The sequence below is a fragment of the Medicago sativa genome, chromosome 5 (genome assembly GCF_051527215.1).
Source record: "Medicago sativa cultivar Bolivia chromosome 5, Bolivia_mono, whole genome shotgun sequence".
Classification (NCBI taxonomy): Eukaryota; Viridiplantae; Streptophyta; class Magnoliopsida; order Fabales; family Fabaceae; genus Medicago; species Medicago sativa.
Window position 1 is genome coordinate 24119107 of NC_140753.1, and position 14245 is coordinate 24133351.

Genomic DNA, 14245 nt, shown 5'->3' on the forward strand with positions numbered 1-14245 from the left:
CTGAGATAAGCTCACGAGGAAGGAAAAAACAAACACACTCTATTATTAATTAATTCATTAACAGAATTAAAATAAGTTGCTTGGAAAAAAAAAAAAAAAGAATTGAAAAAAGTTGTATAGTACAGTGGAAACTCTATAAATTAATAATGTTAGGACCGGAGAAATTTATTAATTTAGAGAGTTATTAATTTATCGATAAATTAATAATTATTAATTTAAAGAGTTTTTAAGTAATTATATTGTACATACCAAACAAAAAGGCAAATTAGTCTATGTCTCTTAGAATTACGTTGCAGCGAACCTTGGGACTCAACGTAAATTAGTAACTACTGTGTTCATATGAATTAAAAATCAATAATGACTTTTGAAGTACAGTAAATGTAAACAAGAGGAACAAATATGTTCAATGTATTCTTAATATATTTTTTTTCAGTTTCTATGAATTATTAATTTATGATTTTCTTGGGACCAAAAATTATAAAGGGATCTCCCAAAAAATTATTATCTTATTATTTTATCAAGTTTTTCAATTTTTTACATTGGCCCAAATCGGGACCGGACAAATTTATTATTTTAGAGAGTTTATTAATTTACCGAGTATTAAATTAAAGAGTTTCTACTGTAGTTTGTAAGGTTGGAACAAAAAAACGACGTCGTAGACAAAGTTCTGAGAGAAGCAAAAAGACGACGTCGCAGACAAAGTTCTGAACTTGAAAGAAATAATAACGCGTACTTAAAAAAACGATAACCAACAACAGTAGCAGAAAGAAAAGCATAGAGCTATGGCGACGGTGGATTCCGGCGACGTTAGTAAACCTCCTCGTGAGGAGGATTCTTCTTCTGACTCAGTTTCCACCGCCCTCGTTCCCGTGGCTCCTACACATTTCACTCTCAAAAACATTGCTAGCCAAATCGACCTCTTGGATATCCTCATCTTATCCGGAGTTGGTACTGTGCTTCCCTCTCTCTCTCTCTCATCATCTATGCAATGCTTTGTTATGTTCTCATTTCACTCCATTTGTTTCTTTAGGTCACGCTCTCAAAACCGGGAAATTACTCAACTGGATTCGTAAACCCTGGGTATGTTGTAATTATTATTATCATTAGGGTTTTTGTTCTGATAGCTGATAAGATAGCTTATAGCAGATCAACCTATATCCAGTAGTTAATAATAAGCTACTTGACTGGATTTGTAGTGTTTGATAAAATTATCTATCACATAAAAAAATATGTGTAATTTGTTATTTATATACACCGACAGTGTAAAACTTTTCAAATTAAGCTAGTTGATTATTATCAGCGTTTTTGTTGTTTACATTTTCCATCTCATTATACCTTTTACAATTTCGATGACTGCATTTTATAGGATCTGTTGAAAAGATGGTTAGAAGATGGTTATACTGGTCCCGAAAATGAGTTTAGAGGTCTAGCTCAATTGGTATGTTTTGTTTCATGCATTTCCTGCTTAATTTTAATCATTCAATCATTCTTATGTTCTATCTTTCTGCTGTTTCAGGATAAAATGAATATGAATGAGGTAAACTTTTCAAATTGCCCTTAAATTTGAAATATATTTTTATAATTTTATTTTTTCATTCACTTCGCATTACCACAAGGTGTAAACATAACTAGTACTAGTATCAGTTTTTTGCATAGAAGATCTTGTTATGCCTAAAGAAAATGCTAAGTTAATAGCACGGTTGCAGGCTTATTCAGATCTTTTGGACTTGGACTCGTCAGATGAGGAGGATGATTTTGTAGAGGTGGGGATTTGTTTCTTACATTAATATGTGGTAATTATGTTTGCAGTTGTTTTTTCCCTGCTATAATAACTTGTTGTTTGTTGCTGAATATACTAATTATATTTGGTTTGGACTATCATTCGTTATCTGTTGTATTGGTGAGTGTGACAAACGTAGACAAGCATGAAGATATTTGTTCTTTGATTTACGAGAATATTTTCTATTATTATTTTCCGTTTTTAGTTTTAATTACGAAAATACCATCTTGTTTCCACTTTCTACACTGATTTTATATAGAGATCCGTCGAAACAACAATGTATCAGGGAAACCAAATGAAAATAAGGTGGTATTTTGTAATTAAAGCAAAAAACAAGAAACAGAAATAAAAAACACAAGTGTAAACCAAACAAGCCCATATATTTAGAGACGGCTTTTAAATTAAAAGGCCTGACACCTTTCCTCATTCTTCAGCTGGCGCAAAAAAAGCATTCAAGGTGGTGCCTCGGTTCACATAGATATTCAGGAACTCCAAATCTGAAGGTATTGTTCTATTTTGTACTTTGTTCTATATTTCAGTTTCTAATGGTAACAAGTTTGGCTGTCAATGTCATTATCTGTTAATATGAAGTTTAAGATAGTGTGTATCTCTATATGCTACAATATCATGCTTTCTTTATTAGTAATTTGAAATTTAATACATGTTGTATGCTTAATGACACTGTTTTCGCCTACAGGGTTTTAAAGGCATTGGAGAAGCGTACATTGCAGAAACCTACACGGGCTTCAAACAGGTCAGCTTCAGATTCTATCATAATGATATTCATGTAGCACCTAAGCATGATACTTAGCGGCCATTGGCAGCCCAGGGACGTTACAGGCAGGGTGGTGGTGTAGCACAAGTGTATCCCTTGTGCAATGTCACTGATCTAGGCGTCCCCATATTTCCTTGTGTGTTTCATGACAAGAATTATTGTAAGCATGGCATATCTTATTACCAAGGAAGGGCATGAAAAAATTATCTGGTCCCTCAATTAGACTTTTGACCAATGGTATAAGATAGCTACTCCTCATGCCATAACCCCAATAATATTTGGCTTTGGAATAACCAATCGTATTAGCTAAAGCAAGTTTGAGAAGTTAGTTCCCTCAACTACAACTGCATATGTTCTATCCTTTTCAGCTAGACAATTCTCAAAAGCTGGTAAAATTCCCACATATAAATCAAGCTCTTGATTTACCCATTGTAATGAATATTGAACTATTATTCCCATTGTGATGGCATTGCTTCCACACGTAAGAGGACTAGCATGCAACTTGAACTTCCTTTTTTCTGGAATACAAGGATACGAGATATTTAGTGATTCTGACCTATCCGTGAAACATGTCATATATCACCCAACAGATAAGCATTGATTTGGGCTTGATCTACTCGGTTTGTAATTAAACCCACCTAATAGTTTGCCTATGCTGCTCTCTCTTTACCGTTTTGGGCCTTTAGGTTTAAAATGACGGCCTAATTACAAATTGCCGATTTAACCCCTCTATTTTTCTCTCTCCTAAAAAATGGAACTGTAGCTAGGTCAGACACTAGACCCGTTCATAGGAAAAAGCTTCTTAAATTTTAATTGGACCAATCAGGCCCCATTAAGTTTAAACTTTTACTAGGCCATCTAAGACCTTTTTCTTCTGAACCCACATGTTAAATTGGGTTAGGTCCCATTAGGTTTAAAATGTTACCCAACTTATAAAATAGTCCCTCCATTCAAAATAACTGACCTATTTGTAAGAAGAATTTGTACCAAAATGATTGACCTATTCCAATTCAATATCTTTCACTTTGCATTTATGGTAAATGTGAATGCACCAATACACGATAAGGGCACTTTAGTAAAAATACTCTCTTTCGTTTATTTATACATTTTTCTTAATCTGTGTGATATGGCTAATTAGGTAAGTTATTTTGGGACGGAGGGAGTACTAGTTTTGTTGCTTTGTCTTCATTCTTTGATAGTGTCGGCTTTTCAAACATGTGCATCCATGGTAATTTTCTTAGCAGCAATCGTGTGACCTTTATGAGGAGACTCGAGGCTGACGACTCTATGTTGGGAAAGTCCGCTGTTAGGAAACTTGTGTCTGGTGGAACTGGCAGGGGCATCGGGGTAGTCTGACTTGGTGCTCTTCGGACCTCTCTTGACAATGACGTAATGATTCATGTCAGATGGTTTCAATTGACGCACAATCGTCGCAAGTGGATCTGCATACGGCGGGTTTGGCTCGGGGAGTGCCTTCACTGGTGGAACTGTGTCTTGCAGTTCTGGTGATGGCGGCGGTGGAGCATCCCGCGACGACGACAGTGTGTCCAATGACGGCATTAGTGGTGTGTCAACCACAACCTCGTGTTTCTTCAGAAATAGCCACTAATTTGTTGTGGCCGTCATATCTTTGAGCCATACAATCCGTGACTGCACCATGACCGTGGTTTCTTGCTCCTCACCTTCTGCAGTCTGAAGCATATCCCACAGATCTGGGATGAATTCTCCAATCACGCCCCTTTCGAAAATCTTCGAAGACCTCACCTGCAGTCTGAAGCACATCCCACAGATCCGGGATGAATTCTCTAATCATGCCCCTTTCGAAAATCTTCGAAGAGGTTGCATCCTGATTGTCTTGCTTCCTAGAAGACCACCATAAGGAAGCCTAGAGCCATGCTCCTCATAGATGGAGAAAACAATATCTCTCTGCCTAACAATAATGCTTCACTCAATATTCTTGCCAAGGCATAACATACATGCCAACTAAGTAGTCTATCCCACTCTTCATTTACCATATATCCTCAGCACACTCTTTGTTACAATATATACATCTTTTTCCTTATCACCCTTCACTCGGGTCTCTTACCTTTCTTTATGAAGTCAAAAAGCAACAGGTTGAAGGTGAGCAGTGGCCTATACTAAAAAACAGATTGTGAGGGGATTTTTTTCTCTTTCCGGCCTCCACCCTAAATTAGTCCATTCACCCACCCCAAACCCTTATTGATTTGTTTTTTTTTAACACGAAACATAATATCATAACTACATAGAATTTAAAATAGAATTAAAATAGAATTAATATCACTGGTTAGCATTTCCCATATATATAGTAACCAGAAAGAATTCAAATTATTAAACACATATTTTTATATAATAAAAAAATATATTCAAAATATTATAACAGAAGCCATTCATATATGTGCTATCATGCAACAGTGTTTTTCACGGTCATCTTCCACACTCTGCAATCCAGATTTAAAACTTTGTTAGATGTGGAAGGATGCATTGCATGCAAGGCATTATTACTGGGATTTCCGTTTGTTATAGTTTTTTTAAGAAAAAAATCACTTTTTTTAAAAAAATAATCACTTTTAAGAGTTTTGCATCCGTTTGTTACAGATTTTTAAAAAAATCAGAATCTAAAAATAATCTAAATACAACTTCAAATGAGAAGCTGTTAAGAGTAGCTTCTCAAAAAATAGATTTTTTTTAGAGGAGAGAGAAAATATGATTTAAAAGATTGAACTAATTTTGTAACAAAAAATCCCTTTGATATAGTTGTATCCAAACAAACTAGATTATTTGTTTAAAAAAAGTGATTTTTATTACGGTAAACAAATGCAAAATAGATTCTGATTTTTCACAAAATCTCTAAAATATAATCTCTAAATTATTTCATGTCAAAATCACTTTTATTTTAATCCGTAACAAACGGGCCCTAAATTCAAGGTTGAAAAGCTGAAGAGTGACTATTATCACTTTTTCCTCTAACATAATATGTCTTGTTGATCAACTCTTAACATAATATAGGTTAAGGGTGGGGCTAAAGGGTGCAAAGATTCTAGGTGGCTTGGAAAAGTTTTCTAATGTATGTATGTGCCGTCGCAACACGTGAGTACCCTGACCAGCCACCCGACAATACTAAACTAGTTGCGAGTAAGATCTATGGCCTTCACCAAAATGGTGGTTACATTGCTCTGTGACACAGCATGTACTCACGGTCATGTATTCCTCGTCTTTTGAGTTTGGCGCTACATGCATACAATTGCATACAAAGTAGTGTATGTGAGCATTGCATTGTCATGCATTTATTATGAGTTTGAGTTAATATTGTAACTCCTAATGTCAAAGAATATACTGATCTGAGTTGTTGGCGATGCTATATGTTGTTAGGTGTTGTGTTTGTTTAATCTACTTATACTTGATTTATGTACTCACTTCGTCTTACGCGTCTCTTTCTGTATACTTGTAACATGTACAGAGGAGCTTTAATCACTCCCCGAGGAGTGTGATCAGTTAGACAGCCAATTCGGGAAAACAGGTACTATACCAATATCTTTAATATGTTTTAGTTTGGACTTCTGTGTTTATTTAAGTTTGTAAAGCTTTGATTAGTGGTTTGTATTATTTTTTATATAATTGTTGTCGTTATTTTTGAGAGGTTTAACCTTTATGATTTTTGAATGTGAGAGGCCTTTCAAGGCTATGTTTCTTAACTTGAAAGAATGAATTTAAGCATTGAGTTGTGTAATAATGGGGTATTCTTAATTATAAGCAATGGGTGTTTTTTTAAAATACAATTTCTTTTTAGCCAAAAACTGAACTCAATTACTATTTCCTACAATAATTATATTTTGGGGTTGATTGTGTCACATTCATACTATTTTCCCTTAATAATCGTTTTTCTGGACAAACTAAATTACATTAGTTAACAAAAAGAAATGGTGTCGAATGCAAATTTACCTCTGCTAGTATTCATTGTTTTGTCAATATATCACAAAAAATAATTATAACTACGATACTAGATTGAGAAAAAGGATTATCCCAAGAACTTGATATTTGTTGCTGTTTCTTCTCATGCTCATGACAGCTCTATCCGCTTCTGCTTGCATTATTTTGACTCAATGATGCTTTGATTTTGCAGGGCTGCTTCAATTAGGTGTTGATGTCACTGACAAGCTCTTTTATTATACTATGATTACAAGTTACCATTATCCTACTTTTTGGATCACTTGTCTAATCGTAATGTACATGTCATAGCTTAAAGCTCTTTTATTAACTTACACCAGAGGTTTAAGTTATTTTATTGTAGTAAATTGGTTTTTAAGTTTTTTTCGTACCATTAGGTTCCTTAAGTTAATAAATTGTAATTAGTTGGTCCTTCAATTTTTTATTTTTTTTTACCAATGAGGTCCTTTAACCGGAACAATTTTTAGGGATTTTAGGTCTTAGAAATGTAGGTTATTCAGAACCTAAAGTTACAAATAAACTAGATTTTTGACCCGTGCTCCGCTCGGGTTTATTGTAAAGGGATTGACATTCGAATAATAAAATGCAATATATAATAGGTAACGGTGAAAAAATAACACGTGATAATCCATAGTAGACAAAATAAAACACTTCATAAAATGTATGAAATATGAAAATATTATAAAAGAAAATTCGGTAATCTTATCAATAATTCAGTTATATATAACCAAGTTTACATGTAAATTAGGGTAGCCGAAAAAAAGTATAAAATAGAAGGCATCAAACGTGATCATTGATATGCTCATAGTTTCTAGAACAAACGTGCAACATCAAATAAGTGTAGAAAATATTTTCTTCAAAAAAAAAGGCAAGAGGATAGGAATGAAATTGGTGCGATGCATTTTTTTAGATGAAATTTGTTAGGTTATATAATTGCAAACCTAATAAAGCAAATGAGCAGGAAAAAATTAGGTTAAATTGCTGCACACGTAACAAAATTAATAAATAAGGATAACTTAAAAGACCTAAGTGTTACTAAAAATATTTAAAGGATTAATTTGTTACAATTAAAGATCCAATTTGTTATAATTAAATAACTTAAAAAAGTTTGTGTAATTTAACCTATAAAAAATAACTAAATAGTTTTGACTCACTCCAAACGATTCACAATTTTTGCAACAAGAAACATATATCTCTCAACTAGATACACCCTCCGATCACTATCATAAATAAAAATTTACATTTTAGATTTATTTAATTAATGATGTATATGATCTTTATTATAGACATCATACATCGCTTAATAAATGAATCTAAAACGTGAATTTTTGCTTATAATAATGATCGATAGTGTAGTTAATAACTGAAAAAACAACTTAATTATAAAAAAAACAACCTAAGGAGCGCAAATTCGTTGGTAAAGACCACAACGAGGGCGCGACTTAAAAAAAGTTGATGCATATTTTCCGACCCAGCTGAATCGTACATGCATCAATATGTGTTTAAGAGATGACGATAAAGCTTTTGTTTTGGCAAAAATGATGAGCTTGTGGGTCTTTTTCATTCTTTGCAATGGATGAGTGCCGTGCAATTTGACAATGTTGGTTTTGTGACAAATTCTAGAACAACAACTAATGAATAATCAATTGATGTTACAAAATTTGTTCATGTCATCACATTTAACGAGACTCTTTTTACCACTTATTTTACAAACTCTTTGATTAGGTGGGATTTACAATGCACAAGCAAAAGACTTGTGCACAACACAAACTTGTGCATTTTGTGGGCCCAAATCAAATCTGGACCGTTCATATATTATTATTTTAATGCCAACGGTTGAGATTTGTTTGGATTGAGAAATGGGTGACCTGCTGCCACAAAGGGAGAGAGGGCATGTGGGTCCCACGCGGGACCCACTCCTTTGATTAAATCTGAATTTTATATTGCAATTTTTTTGGTGGGATTTGTATTGGACTTGGGCTTTACATTTGTGAGTAAAATTTTATATATGGGCTGCCAAATTTAATATTCTTGGCCCGAAAATAGGAAATATTTTTTCCATGCATAATTTTATTTATTTGTTGACAATTCAAATTCAATTGAATTGAATATTGAAAAATGTGAAAATTAGTAGAAGTTGTTTTATTAGATTGGACGGTTGTAATTGGATTTGAATTTTTTGGGAAAAATAAATGGGAGAAACTATAAGATGAATAAATTGGGTGTTATATTTGGGTAGTAAAATTGTTGTGGAAAAATTACAAGATGAAGAATTATGATGTTTTGGAAAAATAAATTGGAGAAATTATAAGATGTTTTGTTGGTATAACATAATATTAATAATGTTTATTTATATTGTGAGTCAATCACTACCAAAAAAATATTGTAAGTCAATGATGAATGATTGAATTATGAGAAATTATGGTATCAGAAATTAAACATTGGAGTATTATTAATTGTACAGTTAATAGAAGGAAATTATGTAGAAAGTAAACTATATTAATAATATTAAGATGTAACATTGAATTAACAAATAATTAGATATTATTTTATTTGGAAATTAATATTTTTGTATGTTATTTTATTTGGAAATTAGTTGACAATTTTTATACTAAAAAAAGTAAACTATAAGAGTTAATAGAAAGCTAAAATGTCCCGAAAAAAAAAAAAAAAAAGCAATGACAGGTGAGCACGACCGTGCTTTATAATGACACGGTCGTGCTTAAAGTGACTGGAGTTGGATTTGAAAAAGTAGTGGAAGGTTCGCACGGCCGTGCTTTAAATAGGCACGGTCGTGCCTTAAACCACTGGCTGTTGCCTTGAAATTGTTTTGGGACAGACGCACGACCGTGCGTGTAATAACACGGTCGTGTAAGAAAGACAGAAAGTGACTGGTGTTCTGTCTGCAATAGCTGCACGACCGTGCTTGAATTAGACACGGTCGTGTGTGTATCAGGTGCCATATCCAGTAGAACCAACAATCATTAGTGAAATAAAAATGTGCACAACATATCTACCACGGATATGGGCAGTTGACCATTGCTCCCGCTTCTCATACAGCTCACGAATCCACTTATTATTTTCCAACCCAAACTCTGCAACCAACAAATCCCACATAGTTTCAAACTCTTCAATATCAAAATCACCGAACATACACCGTTTGAACTTCGGGACAAATTTTGGATTTTTTATATTGCTCGTTGCATTTCTAGCCAAGTGCCAGGCACACAAACGGTGATGAGCATGTGGAAATACTCTTCTAATTGCATTTCTCATTGATAGATCTCCGTCAGTTATAACTGACACAGGTGCCTTCCCGCCCATTGCCTCAAGAAATTGTTGCAGCAGCCACACGTAAGTGTCCTCAGTTTCATCACCAACAATCGCACTACCAAATATGACACTTTGATTATGATGGTTCACACCGGAAAAAATAACTAACGGTGTGTTGTACTTAATTTTTCGATATGTAGCATCAAATGCCAAAACATCTCCAAACACCGAGTAGTCCATACGGCTAACCCCATCACACCAAAATAAATGTCGAAGTGTTCCATCCTCTTTAACTGTGTGCCTCCAAAACATCATATCATCCGTACTACACAAACCCTTAAGGAAATCAATTGCATCCTCTGCATCTGTACTCTTCCTCTCCCTGTTCTTGAATTGCTCGTTGTACATGTCTCTTCTTGTATATCCAAGATTTTTAAATCCACCAGCCTGTGAAGCAAAAAAACCATAGATGCGTGACGTAGGAATGCCAGCTTTCCTCATCATTTTCATTTGGTATTTGTCATAATCGCTCATCTTCCTATGTGCAGGTAGCATTCCCTCATACTTCCCATCCAAAAAGGTGTGATTGTGAATATCGTCAACAGATTTTATGTACCATCGACCGCTACCAGCGTCAACGTGCACTTGAATTTTTGCCATGCAACCACACCTACTAGTTGCCTTCTGCTCTCTTTTCCTATCGGCAGCATTACTTCCAACCCTGTAACCTTCTCTATGACAAACAAAGGTTTGTTGAACAACATCGCCATCCCTGTTCTTAACAACACGGCTTTTTCTACCGGAAAATCCACGTACACAACCGTACAAATTGTAAAACTTGAATGCAACTAAACGATCCTGAAAATGGTACCGCATGATTTCATCCGACCCTATTTCCTTAAAATTAATTCTGTCAAGGTCAGCAATGCAATCAACCGCCGTTTCATCGTCAAAGTTGCACCCATACAACGAACTGTAAATGTCTTCGACATCTTCATCCGAGGAACATACATCACTCTCCGAACAAGAGCTATTGTCCATGTCCTGTACATTAAAAATTGCAAAATAACTTAGTAATTAACAATCCTCTGATCAGAATTACACTACGATTTTCGCCAACTTCAAAAATAATTTACACAATAATGTAATCACATCAACATACCTCTACCTCTGAACCTTCCGCATTAAGGTTGCATCCACCAGTTATGTCGCTTACATTGGGAATTCCGAAAATTTCTAGAATTTCATGAATATCCATCTTCCTGTTCATCATACATACATGGATTTAAATAATCACAATCACAAATTCACCAAAACACACACTACCTTTACATGAACAAAATTGCAGGAACCAGACAAATACAACACTACATAGCAATACTAGTAGAAAGCAAAAACAATTACTTCCAGGATGTCAGGCACGACCGCGTCTATAATCAGCACGACCGTGCTCCAAAACATTCAAAATTTTAACTTCATGCATGGAATTTTGGCACGACCGTGTTAGTAAAACGCACGACCGTGCTCGATTGCAGTTCAAAATCTGTCTCAAAAAACCTAGCCCAAACCAACCATATTTACTTCCATTAGGACAAGCACGACCGTGTCATTATTAAGCACGATCGTCATGGTGATAGTAAACAAAATGCATCCAATCTCCAGTGAGTTTAAGCACGGTCGTGTGTAAATTAAGCACGACCATGCACAACACCATCTCACAAACTTGGTGTTGCAGCCATTGTTGGCTTCTTACCCTCTTTCATTGACCAAAAACTAACTCAAAAATACATTATTTATTCTTTCAGTTATGGTATCTTAGAATCTTATATTCGCCAACAACACTGCTACTATACAACAACCATATATCATAAAAAAACATTTAAAATGATAAACAAAGTTTTATTCATACCTTTATGTTGAAAATGTGTCTAGATCTATAAAAACTAAGCTGCAATTTCCAGATCAATAAAGGAAAGTGAAATAATGTTGAACAATTTTGTTGATGGAGAAGAACTTTAAGTTAAGCATGAAGGAGAAAGCATATTTGGAAATATCAACAGCATGGGTGGCTATGGAGATGAAGAAGCATGTTGAGCATGAAGGAGAAGGGAAACGAAGCTCAACATGAGTTTTAGGATGGTGTTTCACGTGTGAAGCTAAGGAAAATCTGAATTACTACTCTACATGTTTCAATTTTAGCATGGGGTTTACAAGTAATTGCTGATAACTGGTGGTTTTTTAGGGGGGTGTGAGCAGCATAAACAATAAATGGAATAATATATAATATAATATGTTACATTAAAATATTCCAGCAGGTAAAAAGTGGGTTTTTTACCGCCAGCTGTCCTTAATATTTTCCCTTGTGCACATGCACAAGTCTTTTGCTTGTGCAGGCTAAATGCCACCCTTTGATTAAGTTCCAGGTGGCATTTAGGGTGGGTGAGGGAAAGAATTTCCCACCATAGGAAAGTAGATTATGGCCATTAGATTAAAGAGGAACATAAATTTTATTATGGTCCATCTACACTATATTTTTTTTTCTTCACTTCATCCTCAACCTTAATATTATCACATCAATTCATGAGACCCACCACCACCGATCTGTAAAATCACAACCAAACAAAAACATGAAAATATCTGACTTTTTTTCTTCTTTCTAATACTCGTTGGATTTAGATAATTTTCAAGATCAAGATAAACAAAAATCAAAACTTTAAAGGGCAAGTTGATTTCTCCATCTTTTTTCACTATGCAATTATGATTTGTGCAATGAAGGTAACAATCTGAACATTTGATTTGATGTGAAAATGTTGGTGGAATGAAATTAGACAAAACGGAAATCATAACTTTGTGGAAGCTAAATTGGACTTCAATAGTGGATGGTTTCAAAATGTCCTTGAATGCTCGCTGATGATTTAGAATTATCTTGGAAAACCATGTAAAGGAGGAGCAAATTTATTGTTTGGGAAAGTATGGAAGGGAGAAAGAACTCACCAAAACGCAGATATAGAAAAATGAGTAACCTGAAGTTGTTGTTGCTAGTGGTGGTGGATGAGTGTGGGAGGATGGAGGAGAGAGAAAGGAAGGTGGAAGAGTGATTTAGTGTTGAGAGTGTATGATAATAGGGTGCTCTTATTTTGATCTAATGGTCAAAAAAATACTTTCCTATGGTGGGGAATTCTTTCCCTCACCCACCCTAAATGCCACCTAAGTTCCACATACAACAAACAAATAATGTAGTTTATATTCTTGCACGACATTATCAACAAGTCTCCCAGCTTACTTTGATATACTCAATTGTATTAATAAAATGCTATAATAAATAAAAGAATTAAATATGTTTTTTTGTCCCTATAAAATTAAGACTTTTAAATTTAGTTCTTCTTATTTAATTTTAATAGTGTTTTTAGTTTTTATAAAAATTTATGCACTTAATTTTAGTCTTTACTAAATCTAAATTTGTTTGATTATGTTTAAACTTTTTAAGATTTTGAACAATTTTTTGTAGAAATATAATTTCAAAATTTTAATTACGCGTCTATATTTATATTATTTTTTAATTACGTGTCTATATTTTTATTATTTTACCTTGAGTTTTTATCCTTTTAAAAAATAATATTTAATTTATTTAATGTTAAAAAATGCTAAATTTTAGTACACGAACCTTTTTTAATTTTCTAAACTTGTTAAAAAATTTACAAACTTAAGAATTATGGTGGCTTTTAGGGTGCACAAATTAATAAATTTGTGTACCCATGCACAAGTGCACTTTTAGCCATTGATCTATAATATTAAAATTTAATGAACCAGATTTTGCAATCACAACTCGTACTCCAGATTTTTTTTTGCAAATTACAATATACTCCAAGTTTGTGAATTGTAAATTAATATATAGATATAAAACTTATTCAATATTATATTTTTGCAAATATTTATAATTAAGTGTCACTTCCTTAAATTTAAACCGTGAAAATCATAAATGACAGTATGACACTTTTTTTTCTTTCAGTGTTACCCTTTAAACCATTATATTAACAATTTTTTTATAGAAAAATTTATAATAATTTTTCTCTTAACTAATGATACATTTTCATTATAAAATATGGTGACCATAAAATGAAAATGTTCATATTTATTAATCCTATGATGAACTTTTCTTTAAAAAAAAAAAAAAGAACCTACGGTGAACTCTGTATTCATTAAACTTGAGTTGATTTTTTGACATTAGTTGAATTTTTCATGTATATATTTAGTTTTTTTTTAGAGAAGATTTATAATGAAGATGTAGCACCGATTAAAAAGAAAACAAATAATTTTTTTTTAAGGAAGAAAACAAATAAGTTATATACTTGTAAAAAAAAATGAATACGTACAAAAATAAATAATTTTTTATATCTATTAAATTACTTAAAATAATATTTCAAAATAGAGTTTCAAACTAACACCAATCA

At 33.4% G+C, this 14245-nt stretch overlaps 2 protein-coding genes across 2 annotated transcripts; one reads left to right on the top strand and one right to left on the bottom strand.

The window, feature by feature from the left end:
• Window positions 1-630: 630 nt before the first annotated feature.
• On the top strand, window positions 631-6938 carry LOC146921192 (uncharacterized). Its single transcript, XM_085714608.1, has 9 exons — window positions 631-948; window positions 1031-1080; window positions 1367-1438; window positions 1517-1537; window positions 1707-1763; window positions 2215-2283; window positions 2478-2534; window positions 6034-6093; window positions 6697-6938. The coding sequence occupies exons 1-8, from the start codon at window positions 783-785 to the stop codon at window positions 6070-6072; spliced, it is 531 nt and encodes a 176-aa protein (XP_085570734.1). The 5' UTR covers window positions 631-782; the 3' UTR covers window positions 6073-6093; window positions 6697-6938.
• Window positions 6939-9473: 2535 nt separating this feature from the next.
• Window positions 9474-12201, bottom strand: LOC146921193 (protein FAR1-RELATED SEQUENCE 5-like). The gene is made up of 3 exons (XM_085711262.1): window positions 12130-12201; window positions 10957-11056; window positions 9474-10838 (listed from the first exon to the last, which is right to left on the bottom strand). Exons 1-3 carry the CDS (start codon window positions 12162-12164, stop codon window positions 9474-9476), a joined length of 1500 nt encoding a protein of 499 aa, XP_085567388.1. The 5' UTR covers window positions 12165-12201.
• Between the last annotated feature and the right edge of the window lie 2044 nt (window positions 12202-14245).

What these genes read in the sequence shown, in the direction of transcription:
- LOC146921192 (XM_085714608.1), top strand. Translation starts at nt 783, where the DNA reads ATGGCGACGGTGGATTCCGGCGACGTTAGTAAACCTCCTCGTGAGGAG. An exon ending in TTAGAGGTCTAGCTCAATTG is followed by an intron (nt 1,439 to 1,516) that starts GTATGTTTTGTT and finishes CTGCTGTTTCAG; the next exon opens with GATAAAATGAATATGAATGA. An exon ending in ATAAAATGAATATGAATGAG is followed by an intron (nt 1,538 to 1,706) that starts GTAAACTTTTCA and finishes GCACGGTTGCAG; the next exon opens with GCTTATTCAGATCTTTTGGA.
- LOC146921193 (XM_085711262.1), bottom strand. Translation starts at nt 12,164, where the DNA reads ATGTGCACAAGGGAAAATATTAAGGACAGCTGGCG. An exon ending in AATATTAAGGACAGCTGGCG is followed by an intron (nt 11,057 to 12,129) that starts GTAAAAAACCCA and finishes TATGATGAACAG; the next exon opens with GAAGATGGATATTCATGAAA. An exon ending in CGGAAGGTTCAGAGGTAGAG is followed by an intron (nt 10,839 to 10,956) that starts GTATGTTGATGT and finishes TTTAATGTACAG; the next exon opens with GACATGGACAATAGCTCTTG.